Source organism: Oenanthe melanoleuca, chromosome 3 (assembly GCF_029582105.1).
Source record: "Oenanthe melanoleuca isolate GR-GAL-2019-014 chromosome 3, OMel1.0, whole genome shotgun sequence".
In the NCBI taxonomy this organism is placed as follows: Eukaryota; Metazoa; Chordata; class Aves; order Passeriformes; family Muscicapidae; genus Oenanthe; species Oenanthe melanoleuca.
In genome coordinates this window covers 43,603,668-43,623,402 of record NC_079336.1, presented here as the reverse complement: position 1 = coordinate 43,623,402, position 19,735 = coordinate 43,603,668, and the positions used below count along the sequence as shown (strand labels likewise).

The 19,735-nt window shown below is 36.6% G+C and overlaps 1 protein-coding gene across 2 annotated transcripts in view; it reads left to right on the top strand.

Annotated features, from left to right (window-relative positions):
• Window positions 1-19,735, top strand: part of CDK19 (cyclin dependent kinase 19) — a 121,208-nt gene that overhangs the window by 82,450 nt on the left and 19,023 nt on the right. For both annotated transcript variants that reach the window (XM_056487836.1, XM_056487837.1), the window contains 2 exons: window positions 3,492-3,549; window positions 4,777-4,908. In XM_056487836.1, the coding sequence (XP_056343811.1) occupies window positions 3,492-3,549; window positions 4,777-4,908 (190 nt within the window). The remainder of the gene's footprint in view (window positions 1-3,491; window positions 3,550-4,776; window positions 4,909-19,735) is intronic.

The following is a 19,735-nucleotide window of genomic DNA, read 5'->3' as shown; positions in this document are numbered from 1 at the left end:
ATATTCAAACCATTATTATGTAAAACAACCACAAAATATTTGACCTACATTCTAAGCTCTTCTGGAGCTGTTTATTTTTATTAAATAAAAATTCATGGGCACAGGAACTGGACATCATATATTGATCTCAAGAAAATAGGTCCCATCAGATCTAGCATATGTACATTGAAAAGCCTTTCCTAGTCAGGACAGCTCTGATTAGCAGGAGGAACTCAGAAAGTGCTGATTAGTAGATAATCAAGTAGTTAATTTGCTCATTTGGAAATAAGAAGTTGAGATGCAGGCTTCTTGTACTTAAGGAGCAGGCTGGAACTAAGACTTCTCACCTCATAGGAAGGTGCTACAATGCAAGGTGTTACTGACAGTGGGATCCTACAGGCATCAGGTTGCCATCCTTGAAATCCCTGCTCTCTTCACACTGGTGGTGGTGCCTCAGGAGAAGAGCTTGCTCTTTTGGAAATAGGTTTTTAATTGTTTCCCATTTTATTCCTTCCCTGTTTCCCCTGCCCCTGACTCTCTCCGAAGGGTTCATAAGAGCTAATGAATATGACATCTGCTAAGTTTATGAATCAGTTTGTTTCTCTGCTGGCTGCCTAAGCAGGGTTCCAATCCTCAGTAGATTACATATTAGAACAGGTTTAAATTTTAATCAGAGCAACATCTCTTCAAAACATTCTGGCTTTAAAAATACATAAATGGACAAGTCTCTTGCTTCCATGGACTCCAACCTAGTGTATCTCCTATAGTCATGAGGCCACTGAGTCTTCTAGGGCTTTGGGGAGTCTTTGAGGCTGAGGGTACTGGGGCTATTCAACCTCAAGAAGGGAAGGCTCATGTGGGATCTTATCAAGTGTAAATGTGCCTGATAAGTGTGAATGAAGAAAACTGAGCCAGACTCCTTGCAGTGCTATCCAGTGGTAGAACAGGAGGCAAAAGATGTAAATATAGTATATCAATAAACTTTTTTTACTGTGAGTGGTCAAACACTGGAAGTTTCAGAGAGAGGCTGTGAAGTGTCCATCTGTGGAGAGGTTTAAAATCCAGCTTGGCTCAGGCCTGAGCAATCTGCTGTAACTAACTCTGCTTTGAGACTTGATGATCTCCAGAGGTCCTTTTCAACATGAAATATTCTGTGAATATTGTGGATTATTTTATCAGCAGCTAAAATAGTTGGGAGCTTTTTTTCCTGTGAAGAAATTGCTGCTTGGAGAATATTGTGTTATCAGAGATAAGAATATGACTTTTGTGAGATGTTTTGAAAATCTTTTCTGCTTAGATTTTAATTTTTATCCTAGTAACTCCTCTGGAGTTATAATGTTTATTTCTTACCATCTAATTCTTTCATTAGAAACAACCTGACCTATAAATCAGTGCAGTAACAACATTTTTATCAACTTGACAAATAAATGCATTTTTATAGTGCTTAAAATCCAATCCTGCATGTAAAGGTCTGTTAAAGTATTTTTGATTCATAGAATCATTAAGATTGGAAAATCCCTCTAAGATCCAGTCCAACCATTAACGTCACACCATCATGTGTACAGCTAAGCCATGCTCTCAAGTGCCAAACTCTCATTTTATTGAACATTTCCAGGGATGGTGATTCCCCCAGTTTCTTGGGCAGCCTGCTCCAATGCCTGCAGCTGCAGCTTTCCAGCCACTTTTCCCCAGCCTACAGAACTGCATGAGATTATTGTGACCCAAGGGCAGGATCCAACACTTTGCCTTGTTGAACCTCATACAATTTGGCACATCAATCCAGCAAACTCATCATACTCAACTCTGAATCAAAGGTGCTAGGCAGAAGTTGAGGAAGAATTTGATCAAGAAAACTGGAGTTTTGCTCTCTTGGTTAGGACAATTGTATCCATATGACTTCTAACAGAGGTAAAATGTAGTGTGAGCTTGCATGCATCTCTTGCTGCCTGGTTACTGAATATGCAGAAAGTGATTGTTCTGTTCTCTGGAATATTCAATTCAGGGTAATACATAAATGTACAACCAGAGTTCGACAATTGCCTTGAGGTGTTGATTTTATTATCATTAAATACTAGCTAAGAGCAAGCATCATCTTTCTCTTTCCTAGATTTGCTGATGATTGCTTACTCAAGGTCAATTGAAATCATTCATGTTTTCCAAGAAGGGAGTGCATATTGCCTCTTGAGTGGTTCCAGTATATGTTGGGGAATTAAAAGTCAGTTGTAGTGTTGAGCATTATAGATTTAAAAAGGAGGAATAAATGAGGCATCTGGAAAGAGAGGCAGTGGTTGGGGCCAGGGAAGAAACAATGTTAGCACTGAGTGTGGGGTGGGAAAAGCAGCTTCCTGGGGAAAGGAGGAAAAATTGGTGAAGTAGGGTGCTTGGTTGTTTGTTTGTTTTTTCAAAAAAAGCTAAGAATGTGTGATTTTGAGCCAAATTAGTAACCCTAGTTAGAGTGTCTCATTTCAGGTAAATAGCAGCAAGGAACTGAGAATTTAAGTGAGATTTGACATTGGTTTTCTGGACATCTCTTTCAGATTCTTGAACAAATCCCACTTAAGCAGACCCCTCTGCAGGCATTAAGGATTTAAATATAATTATTGTTTGGATGAACATACAAAAATTTCTGCTTTGAAGCTTTGTTATGCATTTCTTCATTCAAATCACTTAATGTTTTCAATCTTGTTTACTTTTTTACAGCTGTGAACACAATAGGGCAAAAGCTTCCAAGGAATGACTATTGATGTCTGAGGGAACCTAGATGCTAACTGCAGAACAATTGCTGTGATGTCATGTGCAGATTTTATGTGGTGTTCACAAACAGCTGGTTGCAAACAAATAGATTGCAAAAAATGCCTGTAAATGTTTTGTTCTACTTGTAAAGCTGCTGTCTGCACTGTCAAAAGCTTTTGGGGTGCAGCTGTGTGTGAATACTCCTCTTCAAGGGAATTCTCATAGAAAATCAACTTTGTGGGAAAAAAAGTGCTTGTGCCCATGTGATTTTTATAATTCGTACGCTAAAAACAAGCACACTTCTAGAAGTGTAGTTATATAGGATGAAAACAAAAGTGACTCTCAACTATGCATTTGCATGCCAAGATTTGGCATCACTTTAAATAAGTTAAATAAACAAAAGTGTTTCTTTTAAATAAGCAAAAGTGGTTCTTGCCAGATTATTGATGTGTAGCATAAAAGTTAGCCTAATACAAAACTTTCCTCTAGAAGAAAATCTCTCCAGTGAATATAATTATTTTAGTAACAATAGAAATGCACACGTAGTTAAAGATGGCATTTCTTACTGTGAAATGTCAAAGTATATTTCTGTTTCTAATTGTGAAATTGGTAACTAGAGATAAAAAACTAAATGTCAGCAAAATAAAGGTATGGTAATTTAAGACTTTTAAGGATATTTCTAGAAATGTTTTAATGATAAAATTCATGTATGTAATTTTATTATTGTCAAAAAAATCATCAAAGGCTAATCAGATAAAAAATCTGCTTTTGTTTTCCAGAAACCAGCAAACATTCTGGTAATGGGTGAAGGTCCTGAAAGAGGAAGAGTCAAAATAGGTAAACTTTTTGAGAATATCTAATTGTGCAGCTAAGAGATTACTATAATAAAAAAAAATCCATCTTCTGTGTACAATAGAAACAGATCTTCAGTATTCTTTGAGTGTATGTATCTACAACCTCAAGTTCAATTTTAAATCTCATTCACTGAGTTTACAGACTTGAGAAAGTCCAAATATATCAGACGTTTCTAAACTTGCCAAGGGCATTTGATGAAACATTAAAGCATCTCTGTGAAACAAAAAAGTAGTAAGCACAGAGAACAGTGATGATGAGCAGGGTTCTTTTGACTTCTACTATGATTAGTTAGCATAAGTTAGCATTGTTACTTATAAATTGTGTTGGTTTTTTAAAATTTTTATATAAATAACATTACTGCACATGTTTGTAGAGATCCAAAGGTTTGTTACACAGAAGTTATTTGGTGTCAAGGTGAGTTACACATGTAGCTGGGATGGACTTTATCCAAAATCTAACTGCCTTCTCTTTTAGTGATGTGGTTATTACCTTTTTAAAACAAATCATGTGGCAATACTCAAGTTTGTGTGAAAAAAAGTTTCAGATTTGAATTGGGTTTAAAATGTGTGTGTTTGACAGTACATAAAGTTTTGTGCTTTCCCATCTAGCATTTCTTACTGTTACTTGCCAGGCTTATTCTAAGAATTTATGTGTTCCATAGAATGAATGCTTAGTTTTAAAACACACCTTCATAACAGTGCATGCTGACTGACTCTGGAGCTCATTCTTCCAAATCATGGAGGAGGCATGCCTTGAAAATAGTGCAAAACAATTTACATTGCAATAATTTCAGTTTTTCACTTTTAGTAAATATATAGCAGTCACAAGGACTCAGTTTGTAAGCATGTATAAAAATGAAGGAGAAAATGTACACTAGAGAACTACTACTGTTGGCTTCAGTTAACCAAGTTTCTGTTAGTTTTAAAAAATGAACAGGCATCTGTCTTATGTAAAGTTTTACAATATCAAGATAAAAACATGTCAGATGTTATCCTTCATAGTCTTAGGAATGAAGTAAATGAAATTTAGCCTCAGAAAAATTTGGTCCAATATTATTGTAAGTAGTTTTTGTTTTGTTAGAAACTTTGATTTGTAATTTTTAATGTTTTTGATCTGTTGTTACAATTGTCTTTGACAATACTGTTGAATTTTGTTTTATTTGTATTAAAATTTCAATACTCTTCTAATTTTTTTCTCCCCATTCCCCAGCTGATATGGGTTTTGCAAGGTTGTTTAACTCGCCTTTGAAACCATTGGCAGACTTGGATCCAGTTGTGGTGACATTCTGGTATAGAGCTCCAGAGCTGTTACTTGGGGCCAGACATTACACAAAGGCCATAGGTGAGTTGTCCTGTAAGAAAGACATTTGCCTGCAAGTTCTGTAAGGATAGTAGCCTTGTAATAGATCGGATGGTCATCTGACCTGCTGGTTTTGGGGTTTTGTCACTGAAATAGTAGCAGATGATCCCATCCATAAAAGATTAATCAAGAAAAAAACTTTTTGAGGACTGTGCTTTTATTTTTCAACATAACCTAGATGTTTTAAATATCTAGTTTGTTTTGTTTTTAAAACATAAATATCCTTTGAATTGGTTTATATGTTTTCTTAATATTGATTTAGAAATCTTGTAATGTTGTAAGTCTTTGAGAGGGAAGTAGCTATGGCATTCTTGTAGATGCTTCTGTGAAATATGTGGCTTGATAAACAGAAGGCTGGACTCCTGTGCTGTGCATAATCTGCAGATCATTTACTCTTGATGACTTATGAAGCTCCATGTTCAGGAAATGCTGGCAGCTAGGCTCTTTCCACTCTAGTAAGTTCCAGAAGCACAATCTGTCTTGGTGCCCAGCTGTTTGGAGAATTAAAGCATTGAGGTGCATCAGAGGTATCCTGGCTGCGTGGTTGGCTTATATACTGAAATGCAAAGGAAACAGTGACCCTCTGTTAATAGTGTTAAATCGTTCTTATGAGTACAGAGGTGGCTTTCTTGGCAAGCATTTTTCTGTTGCAGAAGTTTTTGGAGATGTTCTGTGGGCCTTTGTTCAGAGAGTCATAAAATACTGTGTTGTACTGGCATCTCAGTTTGAGTGTTCTCTTGGGTGGACCAACACTTAAGGCTCACAGTGTTTTTTTTTTTTCAAATAACTCCTGTTTATTCAACTGCCATATACAGCAAAAGGTTTGGAGAATGAATGAGCTGACACCTCACTTTTTGATGTAGACTTGCACTTCCCATTTCTACTTCCATTTGGAGTCCTTCAGTGCAGGAATTTATTTTTTGTACTCTAAGAGAACTCTACAGCAAAAGCTGAAGTATCAGAAGTGAGGAAAATCTGAAAGGAAAGTCATATCGAAAGGGACCCTAGAAGGTTTCTTGTTTATCTTCCTGTTCAAAGCAATGCCCACTATGAATTCTTTGTGGTCAGTTGAGGGTCTTGTCCAGCTACATTTTGAAAACCTCTAAGAACAAAGATTTTACACCCCCAGGTGTAAAATTTTACAGGTTAACCTGTTCCACTGCAAAATCATCCTCATAGCAAAGAATTTTTTTTTATACCTAGTTCCAATTTTTTGTTTTGGTTTATGCTGATGATCTCTTGCTCTCCTGTTAGATGCCATTGTAAGAGCCTAGCTCCATCATCATGGTCACCTCTGTGTAAGTGCTAGGAGGGCTGCTCATAGATTCCTCTTCTGTCTGAACAAACCCATGACCCCCACTATCCTCTCCTGGAGCAGGTTCTCCAGCTGCTAATTGTGCTCGTTACTTCTGCTTCTTGCCTTTTTTACTCCACTGTTTCATGGTTGTTAATGCCAAGGCTGCCATTGATTATCATATCCCCAGCCAGTTCTTCCTTCTTCCTTAGCAGCAGATCTGAGGGATGATACATGTAGTTTACCCCCAAGTGCACTAGAAATCTATTCAGCATCCCTGAAGTGACCGTGTTTGTGTTCTGTTTGTTCTCCATGATGCCCCATGGTCTGTTCACCTCCTCCCACAGCTCCTTTTCTGGTGTCCCAGTGCCCCAACCAGAGAGTGTCTCCATCTGGAGCTCTGCCTCAGCTGAGACAGAGGCATCCCAGGGGATCTGCTCCAGTGGGAGCTGGCGATGGAACCTTGTAATGTCCTCTGCATGGTTCTGGCAAAATCGCATGGTGGCAGGACCAGAATCTTAGGGCCTGCTTCACATCTGCCACTATGAAGACTGCTAACAGGGCTGCTCACTAATGAGTCTATGTTTGCTAAAGTGTTTTAAAGAAAATACCAGCAGGATTGCCTCAAACACCTGTAAATAAGATGCTTAAATTGCCCTGTTCATAGTGGAAAACACTGATGTGAATGGACCAGATTACTGAGTGACCTGCGTGTGTGGTACAGGGAAGTTAGCTCAACTGACAGCTACCTGGTTTTGATAGATGGCATATTGTTTGGAGATTTGGGTGAGTGATATGTACCACTATCTCAGGGTATCTCTTTGAAGGATGAATTAGTATAATGCTGTTGTTTGTTTAATTATGTCATAAATAACTTGGTTCTTGCCCTGAGGGATCTCTTGTCTATGCTAGAATACAGGCAAGAAGTTCCTATGAAACTTCAGAGGACGATGGTACGTTGGAGAGATCTGGTTTTGCTGGTAGTTTATTATTTCTGAGGCTTTATTTCTTGTATCACACCAGTGAATCACCCAGGAGGAGTAGGAATGGTTACATAGCAGTACCTGGCATGCAGTGTGGGTGCTGAGGGCACTCAAAACAGTTTGGGCAGCGAAATAAAAAACACGGAAATGAAAGTAAGGAAAGTTGCAAGTTGAGATTTGTGGGCTGACTGAAGGATTAGAGAGGGGAGCATGTGATTGAAGAGAAGAGGAAAGAAAAAAGGTGCATGGAGCTATCCATGTGCAGCTTTTAGGCAGAGAGAAGACATGAGTAACAAAATGACAGCAGTGATGATGTTCATGCAGTTTGAGTCCAGACTTGTGTTTTGCTTCTAGCACTATGTGCACTTAAAAAAAGGCCATTTTCATGAGCTAAGCAGGCTAGTGAGAGTTTAATTCAAATGCTAATGTTTTTGGCAAAGTTGCAACTCTTAAAACTTTCTCTTAAATCTCTGTGCAAGAACTAGTATTTTAATATCTCTTAATATTGCATAATTCTCAGGAAGTTGAATATATTGCTTTTAATAATAACTCAGAAATTAAATAAGATTCTCGTTTAATTGCTCTTGAGTTGGAAACAATAATTTAGAAGAAAGGTGATTAGATATAGCAAATTGTGAAAAAAAAGACAGATTATTTAGTATAGCTACTTGTTTTCCATAGCTATTTCCCCATCTTTTGGACAATACATGACTTTTATTGATTAGTAATACAAACAAGATAAGGCTAAAAGCAGAGTTTTCCCTTTCAGTTCTTTCATACTGAGAAATATTTTTGTTTGAATTTGCTAGGAAATCATTGTCATCAGTTCTATTCTGCAACATCCTGACATTGTCCAACAGTTGCTGCATGATTCAAATGTTTGCTTTACTTTATTTTAAATGTTTTTTTTTTGTTTTTTTTTTTAAATTCTCTCTTCCATATCTTTGTTTCACATATAATTTAATTATTAGCAGTGTATTCAAAATATCCTGGACACTGTCTGCTATAGTGCCCAATTTGGTTTTATTCATGTAATAAAGCCTTTAGGTGTGATTGCTTGCATGTAAATAATTCTCATACAAGATCAAAGGCTGAAATTAGATTTTTACTTTTGACTTGTTCAGGATTTTTTCTTTGATTTCTGGAACTGATCTTAGTTACGTTTTGTGGATTCAACTTTGTGGGAAAATTGGATTAAATGCAATGTGTTTAGAAACTGCTATATATTACACAAAACAATACATAAGTATATTTCATTATTTTAGGGGTGATTTTCAGTGATATTTTTTCCTTTAGTTTGTCTATTCAGTTTAATTAAATATTCTGCTTTTAATTTATTTCCTTTCAGAACAGATGGTTGTTCATCTTATATATATCATCATGTTTTAAAGAGATAGAGGAATCAGGAAAATACTATTGCTGAAAAACAGAAATGGCTTTTGTTAAAAGGATATGCATGTTAAAAGGATAATAAAAAGCCCATGTTAGGGTTTCATGGAGAGTAATATTTCCTGAATTGTGAATGTTTGTAATGTAAGCTCTACTTGTTAAGAAAAATTTCACGTGTAGTATCTGCTACCATAGTTACAAGTAACCAACTTACCAGATGAATGCAAATTGGGAAAATGGTGTCAAAAGCCAAAGTTTATTCTCTATTCCATTACCACAATATGAATCTGTACTAAATTCACTATAGCCTGTGGAGGTTTTCTGCATTTTCAGCATCAAAATTCAAAAATAGAATATATTTCTCTGTGTTCATCAGATCTTAATATTTTAGCAAAGATGTAAAACCTGCAAATAAAAGTAACTTGAACAAGCTTCAGGTGAAACCTAGTAGCTGCAAAAATGTAAATTGCTTGTGATCATGGAAGGTTTAATAAAATTACTGAACAACTAGAAAGTCCAGCACAACAGAAAATGCCTTTATGATCAAAATACTTAAGAAATAAGGTTTAAGTAAGTGGCAAGGTATAGTTCTCCTTTCATGTATGGGCAAAGACCTCTGCAGTTTAATTTTAAGGAAACTAATGGAAATGACTGTGATAAAATGAAGGAACAGTTAAGCTGACTTTGAGCTTGAAAGGAGACATTAATCAGAGTGGGTTTTTTTCACTCGGGGAACATCAGATTAGAAAAGAATGTTTTAGTAGGTAAAGCAAATAGTAAGAACTCTTTCATCATAGGTTTTTAAGCAAGCATGTGGCAGTCTCCCATATGATTCATTCTGAGGCATCTTGTAGCATATCAAGGTAATAACATAATTATGATTTGTTTTTATCAAGCTGCAGCTTGTATAGTTATCAGTGCTATCAAACAAGCATGTTATCTTACCTCTTTTTACCACTTGCCTTAATTAAAGCAATAGCATGTAAAGCAATTGATAAATGGCATCAAATGACTTATGGTATTTTAGATGGTTTGGATTTTGTTGAAAAAATTCTTTAAAGTGATCATTCAGCCACCCATTAAGCAAGGCTAAAACAGTCCTGAACCGAAAAAGAATAAGCTTGTTTGTAGTGAAAAAAAAAATAAATCTGGAAATCGGAGAAATCTCCATTTCTTAGGTACCTTTTTGCACTTGTCTAAGTTATAGGTCAGCAGAAATGTCAGAAATGGCTGTGTGATAACTGCATTTACCAGCCCAGATGAGACTTAGGTGTAGAGAAACTGTAATTCAAAGCCTAGGTAGTGCACTGTCACCTCATTATATTTCCAGTCTACCATGCAGTTATGGAAGCTGAAAATGTGTGAAAGGTATAAACAGATATCAAAATGCCTTTGAAAGCAAATGTCACAGGAAAATATTTGGAGTATCAGAAGGAATGAATTTATAACCAATGCTGGGATCTGTGAGTTTCAACAACTCCATTTGACCTCATTCAGGAATAAAAGAGAGGGAAATATCTGGAGTGTATTATGTAGGGTTTAGGATGGAAATATGTGCATGTGTGTTCCATATTGCCTGTGCAGTGAGTCCCACACGTTCCGAGTACATCAGATGTCCCTACTGTGCGTTCACAGATTGCTGGCATGCTGGCCAGGCTGTGGGGCCACTGGAAATCTTGGACTGATGCCTGAAGCTCTTTTGGTGTCATGTTCTGGGAGGGTTGGGAGGAAAAAAATAAGACCTATCTGGAAAATCAGAAATTACAGGTGAGATCAGCCAGAAGATTGAAAAATCTTCAGGAAAAATGTACAGGGGAGATTCCTACCTGTCATCCGTGGAGTCACAGGAGCAGGGGGACTGCTTTTAAGCATCCTTGAAATATAATTAAGAAGAACATATCCATAGTCACTCAGCATTTGATGGCTGCATAGGAATCCACGTTCTTGTTGGTGAGAGGTTGTGATTTGAGGAAGGGGTTGTGGAAAAACTAGAAAAATAGACTAAATTAGAGAAGTTTGAAAAATACTTATTTATGCATCCCTAAAAGAAAAACTCAGGCTGTACAAAAAAGGGAGCCTTGTTCATGCTCTGGGAAATCTTATACAGCATGAGGAGTAATTGGATTCATATTATATTTTGTGGTAAACTTGTTTTGGCATGTGGTAAACTTTCTTAATTTTGATTATCAAAGTTGTTCTTTTGCTTTTTCTGAGAGGCAAAATATTTCAATTCCAAGGATTAATTGTTGCTCTCTTATCTAGTTATTGCAGTTGCTGGATGATTTACTGCTGTTTTTACCTCTTGCTCTCTAAATTAGCAAAATATATCTAAAATACTAGACAGGCTTCCTTTATTAAAAAATAAAAAGCATTTTCTAATATAATAATCTTAGAAATGTAAAATTATATAAAGGATTATTAGATCACCTAACTAGAACATTTTAAAGCTATATTAGTAAGTATTTTGGGAAGCTTGGGATGCTGACAGCATCTCAAGGAGTATCATCTGCAGGATTGTTGCACACTTTACCACATAAACTATTTTGTGATTTAGTTCCTGCCTTCTTCTAACCCCTCTATTACTCTTGCTTTTCACATATGTTAAGTCTGGAAATTAGCTGGTGGCCATTGTGAACTGGAGAGTCTGAGAGGTGTGTAGTAGTTTAATAGTCAGAAGAATGAGAACAGTGCTGTGAGTCTGACCTGTCTCTGCTGGTGTAGAACCAGTGGAGGTACTGTAATGTGGAGCAGACTAAGTTTCATTTCTTAGGACAGTAAGCTGGTCTCAAAAGACTTGGCTTTAAATACTGATTCAGTCCCAATGGTTGTATGTGGTTGGCCACATTTAATTTATTCCATCCCAAGTGTTGTTTCATTATCTATAAAATGAGGACACTACTTAATGGTATTGTCCTGAAGATAAAGTCAGTTAAGGATAATAGGGAAGTCCAGTACAAGTATGCTCTAAATTGTTTTTGTTAACTCAATGACTGGATTATTTGTCTGACAACCTGGATGTCACTTAGCATCTGCAATTAACTTGAGAAATTCATACATTCTGGACATTAAAAACAAAAAAGGAAGGAAAAGGAAAACAAAACCACTAAATCTTCAACACAACCTGATAATTTGGATTGCTTGGTAAATTAACCTGTGAACTTCCACATGTAGTCACTCAATACTTTTTGTATTCTCATGACTCTCTCCCCTTGCAACACTTATGAGGGGAAGTGCTGAATGCTTTTGCCATTTTGTTTAGTATTTTGGCAGATTTGCTGCTGCATAATGATTACTATGACCTAAATGTATATGGCTTATTTTAGAGCAGGAAAAATAATATAAAAATACTCAGAAGGCAGAATATCCTCTAGAGCAATACTCTGTGATAAAAACCTACTTTTGGGCAAGAGGTGCCTTCAAAAATCTGTCTACACTTAGTCCCATGTGCATCAAGAGTCATCAATGATTTGTGGCTCAAAAATCCTCCATACTGGTCATAGTTTTAGTTCCATGTCTTCTTTCCTTCTGATTGTTTTTCCCTCCAAGTATCAGCTTTGTTTTCTTCCAAACTGTTAATAACTATGGGGCCTCATATGGGCAAGCTTTTTCTTCCCTAGTATGTCACTGAATCTGCCCTTTACCAGACAGATGAGCTTTGCACCAGCACATTGATTCCCTAATCTTCCTGAGCAACATATGTCATGAACTCAGTTAACTCAGTTAACAAAAAGATTGAGATTTTTTTAAAGAGAGATTACTTAGGGAAGTACGACAGGAGTTTTTCTTGTGAAAGTTAGTTCCACCAACATGTTACCCTCACTGTACTGTGCAGTAATGTGCAGCTTTTAATGTGCACTTTTTGATACCAAATCTGAAAAGCTGGCTCCTAAAAGTTGGTTTTGGCTGAAAACCAAGTGCTTACTATCCTAACAAGATGCATACTTCTGGTGCAGAGGAGTTGTTTTAGATAATCCATCAGTTTGATCTTCAGGCATAATTACTTCAGCAATATGAACTGAAACTTTCAACATTACAGCACTGATGGAGTAGAATGACTGGTTTTCAGGACAGGTGTGATTGCTTCACAAGTTGACTTCTTGTCAATAACTGATTGACAGCAAAATTACTCATCACACCAGTTTATTTCATGTATTATCCAATGGAGTTGCTTATAATCACATTGGAGTTGTTAGTGCCTTACTAGAAATAGCTGTAAAGCTGAAAACCTTGGTAACAGACATGCTAAGATATTGTAAAGTAAAGCACTGTGTTTGGAAGGACAAAGGAGCTTGTCTGATGGTACTGTCTGGGAGGCAAGGTTTCTTCACGTGCATTCCTCTGCATTGACTGAAATAAAAAGTAGGCATCAAAAGGTTTGGTAACTTCTAGAAAAGACTGTCATGACTTGTGAATTGGAGCAGTCCAAGAAAGTGTTCTTCACAGATGGTCCTTGTTATAACTCAGTCTACCAGATAGCGGGGCCTTTGCTCACCTTGTGTTAGCTCTGAAGGTGTTGACATATTGGATCTATTAAAAAGTTGTAATGGTTAAAGAAAAAAGCCAGGTGAGAGCGCACAACAGATAAACTCACTGTTCCTCTTTAGTTAGTGTGGAGTTAACCTGCAAAGAGTACAAAAAAGCTGGTTTATTAAAATATTTTGTATTTAATTAGGAAAAAAGTATATTTCCCTTTCAAAGATGTACTTACTTATTTGCTATTGTCAGTATTTTTTTATATGATTTTATGAAATGCGAAGCTGTGCCTATTTCCTGAAAAACTTAGCAAATACTGTTTTATCAAAGAGTGGCTGATCTTGCCTGTTCTTAATTCTGTCATTATTATAGGAGGAAATAGTAACTATTTCTGTATTAGACCTGCCTATTACTTTGCAGTATAAGAGAGATTTGTGACCTTTGCAATAAGTTTTCATACTTCCTTTACTTGCTGCAGCTTGATACTTGGTAGTGGGAAGTAGCCTTGAAGCTACAGAGCTGCCTTTTATCACCCATTACATTCCACAGACTTTTGAAGAGTTGTCACTGAAAGGCCATTTTTCTTTGTTTCCATGAAGAGCTTGACAGCTTGCCAGGGTACCTCTTGGACCCTCAGAGATATAAGCATGGCTGTTGCTGAAACAAAAGTAGCAATATGTTCTTTACTAAATCTTGGAGTTGCTGGAGTTGTCATAATGTTCCTCTGCCATCCCCAGCCATTTAAAGATTAAGGATTATGGAAAAAGCAAGACTGTAACACCTTTCCATGCCAGAACTAAGCGCTTGTCCCACTGCCCTAATTCCTTGCCCTGAAATGACACCACCTGAGACTTGAGCAACTCCAGGTTCTGGATGAGCTGAGAGAACAGAAGAAAGAAGATGGGACCGTCACTCTATTCTGCATTTGTGCAACCATCACTCCATGCTCCCAAGGGAGTTTGCTGTTCTATTGCTAGCTAATGTAGTAGATAATCTGGTTTATACAGCAGTAGCCTTGGAGATACAAGTGAGGAGTTAAAGAATTGCTGATGAAAATGTGGTATATAGGATTTTGGTGGGGGGAGGGGGCAGGGAGAGGAGTCTTTGAGAAGATAATCACTGAAAATCCTTGCAAAAGCAGTCTAATGTTGATGATGGTTTATTTCTCAAGGTACTGATGCTGGCAAAACTTAAATTCTTGTGCTCTGGGGTCACAATTGTTGGTAACATTTCAACCTTTATGATTCCTGTCTTCAGGAATCTGGACATTTTAAATACAAGGCTTCATGTAGAACCATGAACCTGGAATTTCCAAATTCTTGGATGTGAAGTTCTGTAAACTAAGGATTAAGTTCTTTTACAGGATTTTGCTGTTTGAAATTGTATTTTTGCTGCATGAAAGGACTGCTTAGGGCCTCTGGATTTGTTGCCACTCCCTGTATTAAATCTATTGTACCTGTGTTTTCAAGCTTAGCACAGTAATTTTAGTCTAGTGTTGCAAGTTAGATAATGTATCTAATGCATAGCAGAAGTCTGAAATCATATAATCCAGGATCTCACTTTAATGACATACTAAGGAGTAGAAATGTAAGTGGGAAAATAAAATATTTTGACAACCTTGAAAGCCTCTGTTAAGAGAGATGATGAAAGCCTGGGCCTTTAAAGTTCTACAGAAAATGACAATTTATGTGAACTCAGAATTTCAGTCAAGATGCTTTAAAATTTTTAGGGTTGTATTAATTGGCATTAATAATTAAATTGTTAATGCAAACATGAGAAGAAGGCAGCTTAGTTTAAAATGCTGGAGTGAAAGCATAGAGGTAAAAAGAAAAGTAAGGATGGTGGATTTCATTATTAATTCAAGTTAGTGTTAGATTTTTGCAGTTAAAAGTTTTGAATTATCTTGATGTTACATCATGGCAAAGTAGATGATGCACTTTTGAAATAAAACATTGTTCTTAGATGCATGGTTGGCTGGCTGTGAACATCCCTCAGATTAGTGGGAAGTGTTGTTTCTGTCTGCAGTATAGTCATCTTTGTGGCTTTACAGTGTAAGCTCTTCTTCAGTCAAGGTCTGTTGAGATGCTATGTGTTAAAAATTGATCAGTATTGCCTAACATCAAAGAGTGAAAGCAAATTTCAGACCCTTAACCTACTGACACCATTTTTTTGCTTCCCCTTGAAAAGTGTGTCACATGTAAATGTTTGACCTCGTTTTCAGTTCTTCATAGAAGGTGTCAAATTTAAAAGGCTGGTAACCACTTCCTCAATCTTCTGTTTGCTGACTAATGAGGCACATAAAAATTGGGACCTTAATGTGTGAATGGGAAGGTCTTTCCCTTGTGTATATGTATGGTAATAGAACATATGTAGCAGGCATGTTCTGCTCACCTTACCAGACTAAAGAAATCCATGATTAAGGATATATTATTTTCTTAAATCTAATTTCTAATACTAAAACCAGCACAAAAATTAATAAACTCTTTTTCTATACTATTTCTGTGCTTCTAGACTCCTGTGTATAAAGATTCCAGGTAAGTCTAGAATGTGCTGTTGTGCTTAGCATGAGATGGAATATTTTTATAATAGAGGTTACATCTTTTCATTAGACCAATTGATGGCTATTTGAAAAAATTAGACACCTTTGCCTCTGCAGCCCCATTTTAGGTTTTCAGTCCATTGGTGTGTTCAATGTCCATGCCTTGACTGGGAGGTTTTGGAGGATCTTAAGTAAATGCTGTAGCTCTTACAGGTGGCCTGAAAAGCCCTTTTTGGGCTAAGGCCTTGCTAACTAGCTCTTGGGTACCCTGGTTGTTGCATTAGCCCTTGCCAGGTGCAGGGAAGCTGTGTTCTGCTCTCTGTCCTTCTGCTGTTTACTGCCTTTACCAGCATTCACAGGTGTCCAAGAGTGTAAAGTTTGTGTTCAAAACAACAACAGGAAAAAAAAGCACTTTGGTTGAGTTCTGATGCTATTATGCTAGACCTCACTAATGAAGAATTCTTCAGATTGATTGCACCTAAATGGATAATTTCCAAGTCTTTACTTGCTTTCTTTAAGAGAATTTTATTAAAGATTTTGTGAGACTCAGAGATAATTTATCTATTTCTTTTCTTGGATGTAGTTAAGAATTGTGATGTATTTAATGTTGGATTCTGTCCTGTGTTCAGTGATAAGTTTTGGTTAATATGCATGGGAAAAGATGTTTCATTTTATGAAGCAAGGCTATTGCTTAATGAATTGCCTTATTGTCTTAAATGGTCATACTATTCTTGAAGAATGTTTCCAAGATACTGGAACAAATACAGAAATTAGATTATTGTGCCATAGAAATGAAAGAATACACAGGCATTTGTCTGCTTAATCAGCCCTATCATTAAAGCAACATCCCTTTGTTCTTGCTTCTTGGCTACAGTGCTGAAGTAGAGCAGGACATGCAGGATTTTCTCAGCTGACCTATAAAGCTATTAGAGTCCCAGGTTTTAAAACTGGGACACAGACAGCCATACAAATATTTTAATAATCGTGCACACAGGCATTTATATGGGAAGTCTGTCTACCAGTCACAAGTGTCCATCCTTAAAAGGCTGGGGTTTTTTTCTTTTCATAAAATTGTGTAGTACTTAAGATGTATTGTCATAGTAGAAGGATATTTCAGTGGATTATAGGTTTGAATGGAACCTGAGGAAGTTGCATGGTTAAGAGTCACTCCCACCCCTCTTTCCAGAGCCAGGGAGCAAAAGGGGCTTGCACTGGGATCCAGTGTAAGCTTAGGGAAAGTGAGGAATCTCTGAGTCTTGGGAGTGGAGGAGAACATCAACAAAACAATATAGCTAAACAGTAAAAACCTTTTGCCATGGATCAGTCCTAATGCCTAATGACAGTAGAAGAGACTGTAGGAAACAGATCCATCTTTATAGCAATGGCTGTGTTACTCTGGTAAACTTATTAACATCCTCCCAAGGTATCAGATGGGAAAACTTTTAGTACCCAGTGCAACTCTGTAGGATCTTTGTATCCCAGTTTTCAGTGAGTCTGGGACATAACAAATGGATACCTTCAGTAGTTTTAGCTTTGCCTCAGGAGCAGAGAGATCACTCACCATCTTGATCATTAGTAGACAGGAGAGGAGAAAATTAATTGTGGGATAATTTTTGCCATTTATTTTGGTGCTTTTAAATAAAGTTTTATTTATAATGAAATTTTTATATAACATTATAAGAAGCTCCTTTAGTGCTAAAGGCAGATGATGTGCATTGGAATAATAATATGCTGTACTTGAAATATACTACTTGTGTGTTTTAAGCTCTGCTCTGTCAGTGCCCACTACTGTGGAGCAGTATGTGTTACTTGGAATATATTTGAAATAGATGAATTAATTGTTAATTTTTAAGGATCATAAATGGAAAACCTTAAATCGCACTAGACAAGGACTTTCTTCCCATAGTTAGATCTAAAATTTGTATTTGGCTGTCTACTGTGAATAGTGTAGGAGATAAATACCTACTAAGACTGTTTGGATCTATGAAGTGTTTAAACTTAGCAGAATTTAATGAAGCATTCCTGCTAGTAGAAGTGCCACATGTGGTACACTATTATTGCAAATTATGAATGTTTTTTAGAAGAAAAAACAAAAGGACTAGCTAATATTGGCAGAAAATCATTAACTGTGAATGGTATCAATATATGCCAAGGATGTGTTCGAGATCAGGTTACCTAGAAGTTTCATGAAGAGAAGACCCTGACTTGCTTGAACTGCATGGCTGTAAGGCCTTTTCTATCTAATCTTTTCTTACATAAATTAAAGCTTTGGGTTTTCTGTACCAAGTCTTTTCAGTTACTTTACATTAGTTCTTTGGAGATGAAGAATATTTGGCAAGAAACATAAAGGGTTGAACCCCAGCTTATGAACTGCTAGAAAATATAACAGTTGATCAAAGTTGATGGCAATAATGCCATCCCACAGGAAGTTGTAACATCATCTTGGGAGTTTCCAGTGCTTATACAGATGTAACATCCAGTTGGTACAATGCTTGTCTGCCTGAATTGTCGAAGGGTTTAAAATGCACTCTCTGTACACTGTATAGTGGCTCTTCTCTTTCAGTGCAGGTGATGAAGGAAAAACAGTTTTGAAATTTGCTGTGTCACATCAGGGGTTTCCAAGTTCAGCTTTGCTGTCAGGGAGAATACCAGATTTTCCTTTTTTTTTTTTTCCATTAAAAGGAAAAGGTCAGTCTGGATAGAGTAGTAATGAATGGAATCATGAGCAGTGGCCCGGCCTCTCCTTCACAATGTGATGGACAGTGAGCACTGTAGAAAGCCATTAAAACTAAGAGAGCTGCAGTTCTTTTGGCCTCTAGATAAGCTATCTCCAAAAGGATTTGCTACCTGTTATGAAAATGAGTGAATAGATACTGTTAAATGAAGATTCCATTCTTAAATTAATAAGTAATTTGCATTCCAAAATAGATAATTTATGCCTGCTACCCAGGCAGCAATTGTGATTAATATGCTGTATTAGTTGCTTGAGCAGATAAAAATCTCAACAGCTAAAGATCTTGTTTTCATGCAGATAAAGCTAATAGGAAAATCAAAGGAAGATAAAACCTCAGGAATGTGATGTAATGCAAGAGCAAGTTATACCCTGTCAAAACTGTAAAGTCTGAATGAAATGTGATCAGGTTTTCCTTAAGGGAGGTTGGAAGAAAGGGTTATATATTGGGACACCTCAAGCTCCATACCTGTAACATGATGGGAATGGAACTGACCAGTTTTGGCAAATAGGATGTGATGGCTCACGTCTTTATTTCCTACATAAGGAGGGCAGTGCTTTTTCTTAAGGACACCCTATGTCTCATGGGCAGCACAGGCCTAACACCACCTCTGACAGCAAATGGGGTTTGGAGTCTCAGATTAATTGCAACAACCAAGAGGCATTTCTTGGTGTCTTCTTTAGTCTGAATCCAATAAACTAAACTCTGGTTAAAGAATTTTGTTTCTCTTAAATTTATACATTAAAGTTAAATTTAATTTTTTTTTTATTTATTCTGTTAAATTAGAAAAAAATGTAAAAAATTTCCTAGGATCATCTAATTTAACTTAAATTGCTGCACAATCTCTACACTCTTGTATTCAGCAGACCATGCTTGTTATTAATCTGATCTCAACACCATTTCCAAAGTTGTATCCTAGTATCCCAGTGTAGTATATTTATCAGTATAGCAAATCCTTAAATTCTTTTTTTTTTCGGCGGCTTCTCACTTGCAAATTAACACTTGCATTTTAAGATACACAGTAAACCATTTGGGTCATACAGACCACCAAGATGTATTCTAATGAGCAGTAACTAGAATGCATACATGTAATATGAACAACTATTCTCTTGTAAATTAATGTTTTGGTCCACAATAGCTTTAATCTTAAAATGCATATGAATGGGAATTTTATTAAATAGAAGTTGGGTTTTTTTCTTTCAGTATATGGAATTGTTAAGGTGGAAAAGATCCCTAAGATCATCAAGTCCAGCTGTCAAATATCATACTGTTGTTTTCTTTATGTACATGGGACATAGATGAGACAGAGTATTGTTGCTCTGGGAGTCAGTTGTCAAGTAGGATTTTAATTTTTTCAAAGTTTGATGCTCACTTTTCTATGTTTTATTAAAATTAGAAT